This window comes from Dipodomys merriami, unplaced genomic scaffold, assembly GCF_024711535.1.
Source record: "Dipodomys merriami isolate MVZ:Mamm:240054 unplaced genomic scaffold, mDipMer1.0.p SCAF_2, whole genome shotgun sequence".
In the NCBI taxonomy this organism is placed as follows: domain Eukaryota; kingdom Metazoa; phylum Chordata; class Mammalia; order Rodentia; family Heteromyidae; genus Dipodomys; species Dipodomys merriami.
In genome coordinates, this window is record NW_027203381.1 from 58889213 (window position 1) to 58906255 (window position 17043).

The 17043-nt window shown below is 46.7% G+C and overlaps 1 protein-coding gene across 2 annotated transcripts in view; it reads left to right on the forward strand.

The window, feature by feature from the left end:
* Positions 1-16326, forward strand: part of Vps8 (VPS8 subunit of CORVET complex) — a 228588-nt gene extending 212262 nt beyond the window's left edge. For both annotated transcript variants that reach the window (XM_070029739.1, XM_070029740.1), the window contains 2 exons: positions 10411-10491; positions 14074-16326. In XM_070029739.1, coding sequence (XP_069885840.1) covers positions 10411-10491; positions 14074-14223 — 231 coding nt within the window. In that variant the 3' untranslated portion in view covers positions 14224-16326. The remainder of the gene's footprint in view (positions 1-10410; positions 10492-14073) is intronic.
* The last annotated feature ends 717 nt before the right edge of the window (positions 16327-17043 follow it).

Here is a 17043-nt window from a genome sequence, read left to right on the forward strand (position 1 = left end):
TGCCTTTCCAGAAGCTCAGTATGCTGGTTAAGAGGTTTGGATGCTAGGAACCCTGGTTTGTCTTCTTCCTTCCAGCGGATGTAATTACAGCTCTCACTTCCACCACCTCTATGAGTCACTGAGCTTTGAAATGTGCTGGCGCATTTGCACTCACCTCGTGTCCCTCTCCCTGGGACTCTTGTAGATCATCAGGACTTAATTTTCCACCGGATTTACTTTAATGCTGAGTATCACCAGGTCATTGCCAGGGCTGTCACTGTTTCTTCCTCTAATGTTCATCTACAGTTTTAATTTTCAGCGCTTATCATTGGACTTCATTACATGAGAAGATAGAAATTTACTCTCAGCATCAAATCATTTTTCTCTCTCTTGCAATTGGGAAATCATTTCTAGCCCATTCTATGCCGAGGGACTGGAAGGGCCAGGAATGCGGGAAAGGGTATTGGATGTTTATTGCATTTTCCAAATTGAGATTGTGTTCAGATTTTTGTTGCCCCCACTTTTATGTATGACACTGATACAGCAAATCCGTTGTTCTAGACAGCCTCTATAGACTGAATCTCCTTTCCCTTCAAGGCTATCATGAGTCTCTGACAGTGCTTCTAGTTAGTTGCCCTCATTTGCTTCTGGTTGTGCAATAAAAGCCATGATTAGCCTCAATAAACATTACAATTTTCCTTAAACTCTCGTGACCCAAATGCCTCTTATCTCAAGGTGCCCACATGATATAGTGTGGCCTACCATGGTGTTGTCCTGTAATAAACTGGAACATAGCCCCTGTAGAGTGACATGACCTGTTAGGGTTATATAGGGAGGTATGACAGGATGAGACCAGACAATGGTGGCTGCTGTCTATAATCCTAGTTACAGATGAGGCTGAGATCTGAGTTTGAAGCTAGCAAAATCCATGAGACTCTTATCTCCAATTAACCGCCAAAAAGCCAGAAGTGGAGCTGTGGATCAAGCAGTAGAACACTAGCCTTGAGCTGAAAGGGATAGCTAGCACCCAGGCCCAGAGTTCAAGCCCCATGACCAACAAAAAATAAAATGCGTATATGAGCACACACATGTCACAGTAATTGCTATCATTTTTTTTTATTTTATTTGTGAACATACTGTACAGAGGGGTTACAATTACATGGGCAGGAAGTAATTGCTATCATTTATTAGACATCTAACAGGCAAGCTCCAAGCCTATATATTATCTGTAATCCTCACAATAATTTTGCAAAGTTGAGTGTTACAGGTAACAAAACAGAGAAGCTGAATTCCCTGTCCAGAGCCACTCATCAAGAATCCAGGTTGAACTAAGTCTGTCAAAGCCTGCCCCATGCTCTTCTGCATTGCAGAGGATTTATGGAGGCTCCAGAGAATCAAAAAGAATTAGAAAATCTGCTTACTCGCCCTCTCAGCCCTTCATCCATTTGATGGGCAGGAAATATCTATAGCAGCTGAGCACCAAGCAGTGCTGGACACCGGTTAAACAGATGCCTGTTGTTGGTTAGATAGGGACCTCGTACCCTGTCTCTCTTCTGCAGCACCCCATTCCCACCCCCAGCCTTGCCGTTTTTGCCCATACCTGAGCTTTCATTCCTCTGCTTTCTGCATGCATAGACACATTAAGATGAGGTTCGGGCAGGCAGCATTTCATAATGGAGACTGGTGCCGAGCACTGGGCTGCATGTTCTTCATGCCCTCCTGGTTCAGCATGTAATGAGAGTTCTGGGTGTATTCTGCATGCACTTCCTTCTCTCATCTTCTCAACTACCTCATGCCGTGTGGCTCTGCCCATTTGCCCCAGGTTCCCAAAAACAAAAACCACCCAGCTGTGAGAAAGCAGGCAGCTTGCCCAAGAATGTGCTGCTAGTAGTGATTGAAGTCAGGGATGAGTGGGTCTTTGGCAGATGAGCTATAGAGCACAGATTTCTACCCCAGCCTCTGCAGTATCACCCCAGCAGGCCTTAATCATGCGCAATGTCAGGGACACAACAGAAAGAGCCAGTTAACCACAGCCCCACTCATTTGGTAAATTTTTCCACCTTCTTAAAGAGTTAGTGCTTGTGTTTTATGACATGAAAAAAAAAATTCTTTCCTCAAACCTGGTTAAACAAAATAAAATAGATAGTTTGGCTAAGATACAGGACAAAGTCCAACTTCTTGAAAATAGAAAGATGCCAGTGGTTTCCCACAGGATCAGGAGAGTGAGTTGGTGCCCATTACTACACTTGTAGTCAGCAGTTTAGCAAATCCACATTACGGGGTCTAGAACACTGAATCTATCTGATTATCATGGGGCTCACATGCTAGCAGGAGAAGAGATGCCTGGACATTTTCAACTCAGAGAGAGAGCAGTGTGTGGCTTGCTGGGTCATGTGGAAGCAGCGAGGAGTGAACTAGTCTGTTGACAGGCTTGGGGAGAAGCATTCTAGGAGGGGCTAGAGCTGAAATGTCTGAGTATAATTTGGACCTCAAATGCTGTAATTTCCAGGACATATTGATGAGTTATATAGACAGTGTCAGAGGTTACTGATGTACAGTAACCATCCATTGCCTGCTCGCAAACAGGCAGTGGATGGTTATTGTACATCAGTAAACTGTCTAGTGTTGGCTATCACCATTGGAGAAGATGAAATCTTTTTGTGGGGTCTCATTGACCCAGAATCTGTGAAGCATTAGATTCCTCTTTTCTTTTGATTTATCTTTGTACCTCATGGCTTTATGTAGTAGGGGTTTCTGACACGTCTGTTGAAGCATAGAGGCTTTGATAGCACAGGAGCCAGTTCCATGGCACACAGTTTGCGTAGGCAGGGCATTGCCTATGCACAGGCTTTCTGTGGACATTTCCTTTTCTGGGGGGTCTGCCTCTCCCCCATCTAGCCTTCACCTCCTAAATCTATTAGAACTAGGGACAAATCCATAGCTTCATCATTTATTGCCATCCCCTGGTGGTTTCTTTCAAAAATGTTCTTATCCTAAAACAGTTCTGGGAAGAATTTCAAGGCAGCTGAACACCTATGAAGCCCTTGGCACATCTACAGTTCTCTTGTTTTTCCTTCAGATGACATCTTCAGATGCTTTGATGCTTTACCACAGCCATGTGTGGCTCTGACCATACATGGGCCATTCTCATCCTGGAGTTCCAGGGCAACCCCAGTAGTCACCCCTGAGGCTGATCATTGAGCCCAGGATAATGGCTCCTGTTATGAGAAAGAATCTGTCACCTATGGAACAACTGTATTTTTCAATTTATGTGGATGCAATCATTAGAAAAATACCTTCTTGCTGTGCATCGGTAGTTCATGTCTGTAATCCTAGCTACTCAGGAAGCCGAGATTGTGGTTCAAAGCCAGCCCAGACAGGAAACTCTGTGAGATTCATCTCCAGTAAGGGGAAACAAAGGAAGAGGCAACAATGCTTGATAAGAAATGTACTCATTACCTTGTTCCTGTAATTGTAACCCCTCTGTATGGTATTTTCACACACAAAAAAAAAATGTCATAAGTGGCTCTGTGGCTCAAGTGGTAGAGCACTCACCTTGAGCAAAAGAAGCTCAGGGACAGCATCCAGGCCCAGAGTTCAAGCCCCAGAACTGGAAAAATAAGGGAAAATGCCTTCTTTTGCATCTGCAAGGAACTTAGGGGGCCAATAGGAGAATGGAATCATGGGATACCTCATGGCCTGAGATGCTGCCCTGCCCCCTCATCTGGGTGTGCTATATGGTTGAAATGGGGCCTGCCTGTGCATGTTGAGCTTGTGTTCTCACTGGCCCTGTCCCCCAGTTTCCATAGTAAGAACCACATGAACCAGGGCAGAGACAATCCCATCTTAAACTTTCTAACAAGGATGTTTCAAACAACATCACTAATCAAGTCACCTTAGAATTAACTAGTATTTTGGTATAGTTAGGTCTGGAGCCAAAACACTCAGAATCTGAGTATTTTGTTCCCAATAGCAACCCAGTAAGGTCAGTCTCAAGATGCTTCTGCTATGTTGTGTGCACAGGAGAATCCTGCTACTCGAAGTGCAGGCAGGAATGCACAAAAGTTGTTGGACACACAGGATCTCAAGTCCCATCATAGACCTGCTGACCAGAATCTGCTTCTTTTTTCACCCTGGGTATAAGACAAGGCCTCACTCTATAGCCCCAACTGGCCTCAAACTCACATTCCTCCTGCCTCAGCCTCCCAAGTGCTGGAATCACAGGTATACACAACCACACTTAGCCAAATCCACATTTTAACAAGTACCACCCCCACCCCCCGGTGATTCCCCTGAACATTAAAATTTGAGAAGTTATTGGGTCAGAAAACAGTCTGGATCATCATTTGAAAGTTCTATAGTCCTGGGGTTTGAACTCAGGGTTTGTGTGCTGTCTCTGGGATTTTTTTTTTTTTTTTTTTGGTCGTGGGTCCTGAACTCTGGGCCTGGGTGCTGTCCCTCAGCTCTTAAGCTGAAAGCTAGCGCTCTATCACTTGAGCCTCAGCTCCACTTCCTGCTTTTTCTGCTTATGTGGTGCTGGAATCAAACCCAGGGTCTCATCCATGCAAGACAAGCACTCTACCACTGAGCCACCTTCCCAGCCCCATCTGGGATTTTTTTGCTCAAGGTTAGTATTCTACCATTTGAACCACAGCTTCAGTTCTGGCTTTTGTTGGTTAGTTGGAAATAAGAGTCTCGCAGACTTTCCTGACTGGGCTGGCTTCAAACTATGATCTTCAGATCTCAACCTCCTGAGTAGCTAGAATTATAGTTGTTGCCCAGCAGTGTAACTCTATTTTTAAAATATAATTTTATTGTTATTGTTAAGGTGTTGTACAGAGGGATTACCATTTCGTAAGTCAGGTAATGAGTACACTTCTTTTTTTGACAATGTCATCCATTTGCTTTCACCAAGTTTTTCCCTCCCATCCTTTCCCACAAGTTTCATAATTCATTTCCTAGTGTCTACTGAACTATAACTGCATTTGTTCCTCCCTTCGTCCCTCCATTCCTGCACCTCCCCCTTGGCCCCTTCTAAAAAGACAAAAAACAAAAAACCGGAAAAGCAAAAACAACACTACTACCAACAACAACAACAAAAAATGTTTTCATTTCCTGGAATTTGTTTGTATAAATAGTATTTTACATGTTCAAAGGAATTATGCCTTTGAGTTCTTCCCCCAAGAGTATCCTCTTTTAGTCTGTTTTTGTGCAGATACCTAGAATTCCAGTGTAAGTTATCATGTCCAGTTGTATTTAGATCTAGCTTCCACATATAAGAAAAACTATGTGCTGTTTTTCTCTCTGAGGTTGGTTTACCTCACTTAACACACTTTGTTCTAGATCCATTCATTTCCCTGCAAGTGACATAATATTATTCTTTCTAATGGATGAGTAAAATTCCATTGTGTATAGGTACACATTTTTTTTTTTTAGGTACACATTTTTTTATTTATGCATCCATACATTGTGTAACGCATCTGGGCTATTTGCATAAATTTAGCTATTGTGAATAGTGCAAGTGTCTTTACCACCTAATTTGTAATGTTCTGGGTATGGTTGGGTCATAGGGAAGATCTATGTTTAGTTTCCAGAGTGGTTGTACTAGGTTATATTCCCACCAACAGTGCAATTGGGTTCCTTTTTTCTTACATCCCCACCAGCATTTGTTATTGTTTAAAACTTAATGCTGGATAATTTTACTGGGGTGAATCTCAAAGTTATTTAGATTTTCATTTCCTTTATGGCCAGGGATGTTCAGCATTTCTTCATGTGTTTATTTGCCATTCTTACCTCTTACCTCTTCTTCTGAGAAGTATCTCCCTCCTTTACCTATTTATTGATTGGTTTATTAGTGGGGTTAATTTCTTGAATTGCTTGTATATTTTGGATATATGGTCTTTGTCAGATGTATTGTTGGTAACGGTCTGTTGGCTGTCTTTCTAGTAACTATTTCCATTGGTATGCAAAAATTTTGAGGGTTTTTTTTCTCATTTTTTATTGTTGTTATAAAGATGATGTGGGCTGGGAAGGTGGCTCAGTGGCAGAGCGCTTGCCTTGCATGCCTGAGGCCCTGGGTTCGATTCCTCAGCACCACATAAGCAAAAAGAAAAAAGCTGGAAGTGGCGCTGTGGCTCAAGTGGTAGAGTGCTAGCCTTGAGCTGAAGAGCTGAGGGACAGCGCCCAGGCCCAGAGTTCAGGCCCCACGACTGGACCCCCAAAAAAAAAATGAAAGAAAAAAAATATATATAAAGATGCTGTTCAGAATAGTTACGTAAGTCAGATACAGAGTATATTTCTTTTGGAACAATGTCACACCTTTCCTTGCTCTCTCCCAGTTTTTCCCTCCCATCTCTGACCACAAGTTGTATAGTTCATTTTTTTTTTGGGGGGGGGTCTGGTTGTGGGGCCTGAACTCTGGGCCTGGGCGCTGTCCCTCAGCTCTTCAGCTCAAGGCTAATGCTCTACCACTTGAGCCACAGCGCCACTTCCAGCTTTTTTCTTTTTGCTTATGTGGTGCTGAGGAGTCGAGCCCAGGGCCTCATGCATGCAAGGCAAGCGCTCTACCACTGAGCCACCTTCCCAGCCCTGTATAGTTCATTTTGAACATAGTATCTAATAAGTACCACTACTGTATCTGTTCATCTTTTGCTCCTCCATTTCTGTTCATCCCCTTTACCCTTCCTAAAGACAGATAAATGAACAAATAAGATGAAAAGAAAACAAAAACAGCAACAAAGAAAAAACACACATTTCCGTTTCTTGGAATTTTTTCTGATAAATATTGCTTTATATATGATCAGAGGCATGTGCTCCTCCTCTAAGTATCTTAGAGGAGGCCTTACTGTAAATGCCTACAGTCCTGTATAAGAAACTTTTTATTTCAACATAAGCTCATTTGTCAAGTCTCTCTACTATTTGCTGTGCTCCTGGGACACTTTTCAAAAAGTACCTGCCTATGCCTATAAATAGTTATTTATAATGTTTCTCCTACTCCATCTTGTAGTAGTTTTGAAGTTTCAGGTCTTCTGTTGAGGTCTTTGATCCACTGTGAGTTGATATTGGTGCATGGTGACAAACAAGGATCCAATTTTAGTTTTCAACATATGCATATCTAATTTTCCCATCACAATTATTGAATTATTTTGGCTCCCTTGACATGACTCTATTTATTTTTAACAGTATGGTTATCTAGTTATCTCACAAGACCTTCACTTCTTAAAAGTATTTGGACTGATTCTACACTATCTCCAATAGGATAAGCCAGTAAGGATGTCTAAGTTTTAAAAACACTGCATGTCTGTGGAAATAATCTAAAACCAGGGTTGTCTTGTGCACTTATAGCAGACCATTTAGAGCCTACTGCATTTCCTCTGGAGAGAAATGAAAAAAAATGCAATGGCCAGGTTGTTAATTCAAACCTTTAGTTCAGCTACACAGGATGTTGAGTCAGGAAGGTCAAGAGTTTAAGGCCAGCTTGGGCAACATAGTTAGACCTTGTCTCAAAGGAAGGAAGGAATGGAGAGAGATTAGTAATCCAGGTGTAGTTATGTTCCCAGCTACCATGAGATAAAGATAGAAAGATCATAGTTTGGGGCTGGGAAGGTAGCTCAGTGGTAGAGCGCTTGCCTTGCATGCCTGAGGCCCTGGGTTCAATTCCTCAGCACCACGTAAGCAAGAAAGAAAAAAGCTGGAAGTGGCGCTGTGGCTCAAGTGGTAGAGCGCTAGCCTTGAGCTGAAGAGCTTAGGGACAGCGCCCAGGCCCTGAGTTCAGGCCTTGGGAGTCGCATCATGGTCCAGGGCAGGCCCTGGAAAAAACACAATCATATATGAAAACTAAAGTAAAAAAAAAAAAAAAAAACTGAAGGAGTGGCTTAAGTGTAGAGCAGGCTCTGAGTTCCAAACTCCAGTACCACCAAAAGAAAACACAGCATAAATAGGAATAAGACTACCATGTCCAACACAGCTTTTCTCTGTATAAATGTGGTGGAAATTCCTTAAGTGATCTTCAGACATGACCAGCACCACCTATGTCATCCATCATGGAATTTCATGTGCCATTGTACATGAAATGTAGTTTATGAGATGGTGTGCTGATAAAATCCCCTCAAGACAAAGGGTTTGTTTACATAGGTACTGTAAGGAGTAACCTTTTCTTATTCTCACTGTTCCATCATTGTGCACTCAGCCTTTCTGCTGTCATTTTTAATTAACTTGCCTCACCCCAAGTGCCCTGCTTAGTCCCCTTTCTACTTGTTTCCATTAGGGCTTTCCTTTTTAACCCCCTACCACACAGTGCTAGGATCTAAGTAAAGTGCAGAGCAGATAGGATAGTTGGTCCCTTGACAAATGCACCGTGAAGTGGTGGCCCCAGTGCATCAAATGGCCCATGCCTATCTTGATGACATCCTGTTTCCCAGCTTGTGCCAGTAGCACTAAGGGGATTGGATTAAACCAAGTGTCAGGACCTTGCTTTCTACTCTTAATGGCCTCGAAAGAGGTGTTTTTCCTCTCTGTGCTTTGGTTTGAGCTAGGTTTGCAGTATTTGTTTGACCTTCAGGTCTTTTTTTAGCTTAGGGCTCCCCTGGGCCCCATCCACAGTCTATCAGAAGTGTAGTAATGCACACACTTTCTCTTGAAAAAAATGTGATCATTTTTCTTACCAAATAATACTGAGGACAAAAGTTTCACAAAGAGTGTCAAGGCAAGTTTAACATTCTCAGAGCACAGAGGGACCCTTGGTATGTCTGAAAGACCCAGAGAAATGAGTCTAACTAAATGAAAGGAGAGCCCTGAGGGGCTCTCCTCCCCCTGCTCACAACCTCCACTGAGCCAGCACCTCCCCAGCCCCCCCGCCCCCCGCCACCAAGCACATCAGGAGCTCCTGTGGCCTGCCTGGGCTGGTGGCTAAAGCTATATCTGCCTTGACATTATCTGATGTGCCATGTGGTATTCTAGAAGCCCAGGAACTACACACCTTCTCAAGGGCTGCCATGTTCAGCATCCTCAAACCTCATTTCCCCAACTAGGAGATGGAGCTGCGGTAGCTGCCTGCCAGGCTAGCAGGATGGATCTTACGCAGTGCTTGTTTCCATTCCTGAGCCAGGAGGGGTGGAAGCTTGAAAGGAAGGAAGCAAAGAATCCTAGATGACAAGTGAAATTTACGCGCCTGTCAAGATGCCAGGTCCTTTCTCATAGAGTGGTTTTGAGGATTGCGTAAGATGACCCACATGAAATGTTCAGCTCCCAGGCATAGTGGCCCCGAGCCTCCTGTGCCCACCCATCCTTTTCCCTGTCCACCTGAATGAGGCCTGTGGCCAACATACATCTTCAGACCACCCCGGGCCCCCGGATCCCTCAGCCCTGAGGGTGAATGTAACACCCAGGCCCTTCAGCGCTGAAGCACTTGTCACACACACAGCGTTTCATTTGCAGAATCCTTTACAATTCCTGCTTAAAACCTTCAGGATCTAAGGCAAAGAAAGGCATCATTACTAATCTGACACAAAAACACAAGATGTGGAGCTATGGCTCAAGTGGTAGAACACCAGCTTTGAGCAAAAGAGCTAAGCAAGAATAGAAAACCTTGGATTCAAGTCCTAGTACTGGCATGCATCTTCCCCATACACACACACACACACACACACACACACACACACACACACACACACACTCATTGTACAGAAACACAAAAACACTTCTGAAATCAGCTTTTAACCAATAGTATCTCCAGACCATAGTGTCAAAATCTAGCACCTATAGAGACCCTGGCACCTAATGGTGCCAGGCAGGTTAGACAGTATCCCATTGAGGCTACCGTCTGTCACCTCACAGTAAGCTGTACCCTCTGCCCAGGTTAGTGTGAGAAGAGTCTGTGTTCACCTCTGACCTGTGCTGCCTTCCCCATCCCACTTGAGTGTAAGTTGAGTGTTGAGTGTTAAGTTGGAGCAGATCCACGGAGAGACAGCTACAGCACTGCATTGATCAGACAAGCATGCTAGCAGCAAGTATGGTGAGCCTTCACCTCTTCTAAGCCACAGCCTGCAGGTGAAAGAAAGGAACTCTGTGGACCAGGTTAAGTGAAGAGCATGGGAGGGCAAGACTGGATGAAGCAAGATCACTCTGCATAGTGATGGCAGAGAGGAATCAGGAAGCCCCAAAGGACATAGGAGACTTTCGAGGCCATATCGAACAGAGTGAGTCCACAGCTAGTCAAGCTGGACACAGCACCAAGCAAGGGCTGCAGAGGGACACACCCATTTCTAGTGAATGCCAGTAGTCTTCCTCCCTAATTGCGAGTAGTAGAGATTTTCCTCAGAAGAACAAAGGAACCACTATGCCTCGCTCTATTCTTGGTGTGGGTCAAATTCAGAGGCAAGGCACCAACAGCCTCGTGGTGGTATTATTTACCTTTTTCTTTTTCTTTCTCAGGTAACCTCAGAACCTGTTCTGGATCCACAGCAAATCCAGTCATTTGATCAGCTTTGCCGGCTCTACCGAGGAAGCTCCAGGGTAATGCTTATGTTTCCTTATTCGGAAAGTCAAGGCCATGGAGTCCCAATCCTAGCCTCCCTCAGTCCTAGCTGCATCCCTGTCATGGCCTCAGAGAGCACTGAGAACTTTGCTAAGGAAGCAGAAGCAGTGGAGAGGTGTCTGTCCCTTACCTATGGTGGACCCTGAGAACACAGAAGGGCTTCTGTGAAGCCTTCCTTTGTGTCAGTGACTGCCATCCTGCCCTAAGACCCAGCCCTCCTGGACTTCTGGATGAATGCTCTTTAGCCATGAAAGATCAACACCCAGTACGGTGGCTTCAACAAGACAGAAGTGTCTTAGACACTGGGCACCTTCCATAAACTTGCTTACAGATTTTCTGTAGCTCATGGAGTATACTTGCATGGTTCAGCACAGTTGCCCCAGCCCTAAACCATCACAACTGCATTCCAGCTAGCAAGAGGAGAGAGAGGGAGATGGGAATTAGCCCTCCGTAGAAGCAATGCATCCCACTTCCACATACCTCCATCGGTCAGATGTAGACCCGTGACCATGCCCAACTGCTGTGAAGACTGGGAAAACTGGTCTTCATGCCAGAATAAAGTCCAGTAATGTGCTAGAACTGCAGGAGCAAGTTCAGAGTTAGCTACGAGCTGTGCTGATGTCCCACAGGCCCTTCAGCATCCTCATTAACTCTCAGCCTTGACAAGAGCCAGCCTGAGAAGTGGCACCATGTCCCATCCAGTCACCTAAAGCAGAAGCCTGGCAGCTCAGCCATCACGTTCCAGCCACTTACTGGAAAGGCTGACATCCATTCCACTCTCTCCTTTCCCAACTCCACTACCTGGGTCAAGTCTCTGTTACTGCAGAAGCCACTGCAGGTCTTCTGATCAGTTAGCATCCCTCCTGGCCCTTCCCCGTACTGCAGCCTGGCTCCTCTTCCCCATCCAGCTGTGGCCTGCTACCCCCTTGCCTACGGCCACTCTGCTCCCTCCCCACCCCTGCCACTATCTCCACCCCCAGGTCACCCAGACCCCACCTGCACACTGGGTCCATTAGCTTGTCCTGGCCCATCTGCTCCTAGATTGCAGCTCTGCCTGAGTGTGCTGCCCCATACCCATTCACAGACAAGCACCAAGGAAAAGTGGCACTCCCTCTGAGAGCAGGTTTCCTAGAGGTTCCTGTCCAAGAGTCTTCTCCAGGCATCTCCAGTGCGTGGCCCACCAACCTTATTGAGCTAGAGCCACTCCATGCGTCCCGGCTTCTGCCAAGCACTGCCCCAGGAGCCGAGGTTCTGGGCCTTCTGAGAACAAAGCTGGGCTTTAGGCTGCTGAGCCTCACTCGCAACCCAGCAGTTTCCAGGTCACTAAGTTACAGAAAGAGAACCCAAAATAACTTTGCTTAGGAAATATAAACTATTTGAGTTTGCTCTATGAACCTCATGGTGTCAGAAAGTAAAAGTGCTGCTCTCTTGGGAGCCATGAGTGGAATCTCCTGGCAGACCCTTGTCAGACTGCCGGGCACCTGCCAGGGTTACAGCAGGAGGGAAGCGGCACATGGCGGGTTTGAGCAGAGGGGCATCTCGCCACCACAGCACAGCATCAGCAGAGGCGTTGGCCCCTCTCCTCCCGGGGTCCTTAGCATCCACTGTTCACAGAGCGTAAGCATGGGAGTTAGTGGGTGCAAATTAGACCACAGCATGTAGCTGAGCTAGGACCTGGGATGCAGTTATTTTTGATAAATTGGTACTTAGAACTTGGAGTCCTTGCATGGGGACAGGAGGGAGAGACTGGGAGAGAGTGAGGAAAGGGGTTACATTGTCCAAAAAGAAACGTGCTTATTACCTGACTTATGACACTGTAACTCCTCTGGACATCACCTTTATAATACCATTTAAAAACAAAAAAAAGAACTTAGGGGTCTTCACATGACTCCTTCCACAGCCACGGATTGTATTTGCAACAGAAGTAACAAATGGACATTGAGCCTAGAGCCATAATAGACTATATGACAGGAGATGTTGTCAGCAGTTGGAACAGGGCGGGTGAGCAGGACACAAGTGATGGGCAGATTATCTCCAGAAAGGCAGCAGTGTAGGCAGGCATCAGGGCGCAGCTGAGATTGCCACATGAACCACAGTATGAACCTCGCCCACCCTGCTGCTACTCACTGGCAGTGACCCAGGCTGTACCCAACGTCTCAGAGTACCATGAAGGGTTGAAAAATGATTAAAGCAAACTGGGTTCTGGTGACTCCTGCCGTCATCCTAGCTGCTCAAGAGGCTGAAATTCTGAGGATTGTGGTTCAAAGCCAGCCCAGTAAAGGAAGTCCATGAAACTTATCTCCAATTAACCACCAAATAGCGGAAAGTGGAGCAATGGCTCAAGTGGTAGAGTTCTTGCCTTGAACAAACAAACTCAGACACTGCACCCTGGCCCTGAGTTCAAGCCCCAACACACACACACACACACAGAACACACACACACATGCACACACATAGGAAAAGGAAGGGGAGAGAGGGAGAGAGAGAGAGAGAGAAACTGAAGCATCAGCATAGTGTCTGGCACTGCAAAGACACTTCTTATAGTTCCCTGAGGCTTTCAGAAGTCCCGGGGACTTCTGACTGCAGTCAAACATATGTGACCCTAAGTAGTCAGCTGGCTCTCTGGTCACAGTGGCCTCCCTCCAGAATGGTCCCCACAGGCCTCCAATCTAGCCTTGCCAGTTTCCTCAGGACGCAGTGCTGGATACAATGCTTCCTCCTAGGTTATTGGAGAACTTGGCATCTTGACACTGAGGTTCCCGTCCCATTAGCGCTAGGGGTTGAGTCCAGATGGTTGCCTCTGACAGAAATCTCAAGCCCTGAGTGTGAGTTCTGTGCTCTGAGGCAGGGCATCGGGAGCACCAGGCCATCAGGCTCTGACTTTTGCAGAAAGGTAGCCTAGGTTCAAAGAGGCTGTTGAGGTTGGGGCCTGGCTTCCTGGTGGGCTTGTGTGAACAGCACCTCTGCCCCCCTCCTGGCATTTCTTCAGATCTTAGCCATTGACTGATGAGGGTTGGGCTGGCACCATTGGTAGAATAGCAAGCTGGGAATTGGAGGACTTATTTTGGAGGTTCAAGTAGCGCTCTGGAGCCCGAGTTTAAGTTGGTGGCTGATTCACCATTTGGAGCTGTCCAGGTTCAAGAGGGAGGGGAAGGGGAAGAGCCAGGGGAGCCAGCACCCTGGTAGAGAGTGCAGACTGGAATGAGCTAGGAACGGGGGTCTCTGCTTAGTGCAGGAGGGAGGCACAGGGTCCCCGCAGCATAGGGAAAGGAGCAGTGGGGACACGGAGGGCAGCGCCGCAGGGCTCTGCAGGGCCAGAGAGCACAGGTCATGCATCTAGTTATCACTACTGCGGAAATGGAGGCTCGAAATGTCTTCACTAGAACGTGCTCCAAGGCATCCTGCTTGTTTGTGAGACCCAGCCCAGGGCCCCAAACCTCGATTTTCCCTCTCCTGGATCAGGGGAATGCCATCCTCTCCACCTCTGAGCCCCTCCCTCCCAGACCCCCCACATGGCATGTCTCCACAGGCTCGCCTCATGTGTGTCCCCTTCTTTGCAGCTGGCTCTCCTTACTGAACTCGCCCAGAACCGCGGCAGTGACGGCTGCAGGCCGTTCAGTGGCTCCCAGAGTAGCCCTGCTTTCAACAGCGTCTTCCAGAAGGAGAACTTCCAGCTGCGGCTCATCCCCCCACCCGTGACAGAGGACTGAGGCTGCCTGGAGGAGTGGTTGTGAGAGACAGCCATCCCAGGGACACAGGAGGGCTCTGGTCCCCGAAGGTTTAGCCTCTACTGCTCCACACTCCTACTAGGGGATCCAGGATCAACCAACCTCTACACGCAGCTTCCGCCCACAGTCCCCAGTCTGGACTCCCTGCCTGCCACAGCTTCAAGGCCTTCAGACTGGAATGTCACCTCTCCCTCCAAGAAATAGATGTTGTCCCTTGGGACTTTTTCCCATTTCCCTGCAGCTTGGAAAGTAGATAGAGTCCCAGAGATGGCATCTGTAGGTACCATGAGGAGGGCACCAGCCTTGGCGAACAGAGGTGGATCAGGCTGCTGCAGGGTGTCAGACGCAGGCCTGGAGAGCACACCACCTGCTGATGTGTTTTTGTGACAGCAGGCCTCTCCTTCCTAGCAATAAATGTCTGTTGGAGTCCAGCAAGCCCGCTAACCAATTCTCTCGATCCATCAAATCGTGGGAGGCGTTTACAGCCCTGCGGCCATAGTCAGGTTTTATCATCTACTTATAGAGACCCTGGCTCTGTTCACACAGCAGCTGCACCACAGACACCACGCAGAGGCCAGCCACCCAGGTGCTCCTGCAACATGGCTGGACTTCCATGGACATGCTCAGTCCTGAGTCCCGGGCAGTCCCCGACACCTCCTCACGTGCTCACATGCCCAGTTGTGTCTGCCCACTCAGGGACCATCCAGCTCTTGTGCCTGATGCTAAGAAGCAAACCCACAGGAAATGGATGTGTAAATAGATATCATCGAGTGGGTTTTCATGTCTGCCTCAATGTGTATGAAGTAGAGCCTTTAGGGAGGTAGGAGACCAGGCCTAGAACATGTAATGCTGAGCAGGCTGAGCTGGCTGGTGGATGGCCAGATGTGAACTGGGCATGTATGTGGGTATCTCCTGAGAATGACCACAGGGGCCCAGCCTCTGAAGAAGGATGTGAGGATACCTGTGCTCTGAGGGCAGTGATGAGCATTAAGTAATTGCTACTTAGAAGCCCATGGCAGCTACAGACTCAGTGTACAGGTGGAACAAGCCCAAGCTCAGAGGACAAGTAAGTTAACCAGGCCACCTGCTGAAGCAGAGGCAGAGCAGGGATTTGAACTCTGACCTGTGATGTCACCGAAGCTGTCTTCTCAGGGTAGTCACAGAAGGTTCTCGGTGAGCCTGCAGCTAAAGCAGAGGAACTTGATCAACTCAGGGTACAATTCGGTCGTTTCCCTTTCAATAGTCTAAAGAACTAAAACAGGAGAACAGAATAGAAAAAGAAATAACTTGTGCAGGGCACACTTATAATTCCATTAATAGGAAGGCTGTGGCAAGAGGTTAATCCTAAAACAAAAAGATGGAACTTGTTACTTCTCAACATAAAATATATATGGGAGGGATGTAGTAAATGTATTTTATGTGATCAAGGTAAAGTTACTATCAGTTAAATAGCCTTTTGTACTGTTTTGTTCAAACTTCTTAGTATCAGTGCCCACAAGGTACAATCTGTATAGATATGCAGAAGACTAAAAGTAAGGAATCAAAACCTACTCCTACAGAAAATCACTCCTTGCAGTGTTTGCTGCAGCATTATTCACAGTACTCAAAATATGCAGTTAGCCTAAGTGTCCCTCAGTGGAAGAGTGAAGAAAACATGGGAGATATACATGGTAGACCACTCCTCCGCTCTCAAAAGGGGATCCTGTTGTTTATAACAACGTGGATGAACCTGGAGGATACCAGGTTAAGTGGCACAAGCCTCTTTCTGCCAAACATGGCGTGATCTCATATACAGAGTATAAAAAGTGGAACTCAAGTAGACTGTGGGTATGGGAAGTGGGATGGGTAGGAGCCCAGCAGGGAGCTGTTTATGAAAAGATTCAACCTCCATCCCTCAGAGAAACATGCTCAGGAGGTGACATCAATAGGCTATGTGTCTGAAAATTCCTAAGAGCTGATTTTCAGTGTTTTCACCACACACACAAAAAAGAAGTAATACATGTTAATGGCCTGATTAACTAAACTACAGTCTGTCTACATTAGCAGATCATGATGTGCACTAGAAATACAATTTTTCCTTGTCAACTTGAAGATAATTTAAAAAAAAAAAAAAAGGCAGTTCACTGCATTTGGAACCAGGTTCAAGTCCAAACAGTAAACACCAACAAAATGTTCTTCCCGGCCTGGTCCTATATCAGTCCCCAAGAGTACCTTGCCATTCATGTCACAACACGCTTGAATAAACACACAGCATATGTGTGCCTCCAAAGCACGACTTGCCTAGATGAACCCTTAGGTCAGTAAACACCGGGTTGTGTGGCTCCACCCACTGGGAGGGTGTGGGGTGCTTCCAAGACTCTGGGTCAGCTCCACCTGGAACATGCTTCAGCCCAAGGACTGTTTGTAGGCCACATGCCCCCCTTTGGCTGTGACAGGTGGGAAGGGGGGGGCGTTCTAAGATGCTTTAGCAGGTACCTGGCCTGAACTTCTTACACTGTTCCCTGGAACTTGTTGGGGATAAGAGTTGGGGTGTTGAGCTCCTGAGCAGATTCAGGTCCCTATCAGGAAAGGGGCAGACATGCAGATTGGCCAGAACCAGCCTGGCACAGCTGTCCCCTTTGCTTCTGGTAAAGTGTGAACATTTGAATGGATGTGGTGACAGCTGTGTGCATCGCACCTGCAAACAGTTCTCTCCAGCTCCTACCTCAGCCACACTGCCCCTGCTTCCCTCCCCTGAAGCTCCCAATCTACACAGTCATCCCCCAACCAGACACTGCTGGCAGCCACCAACACCAGTGACCC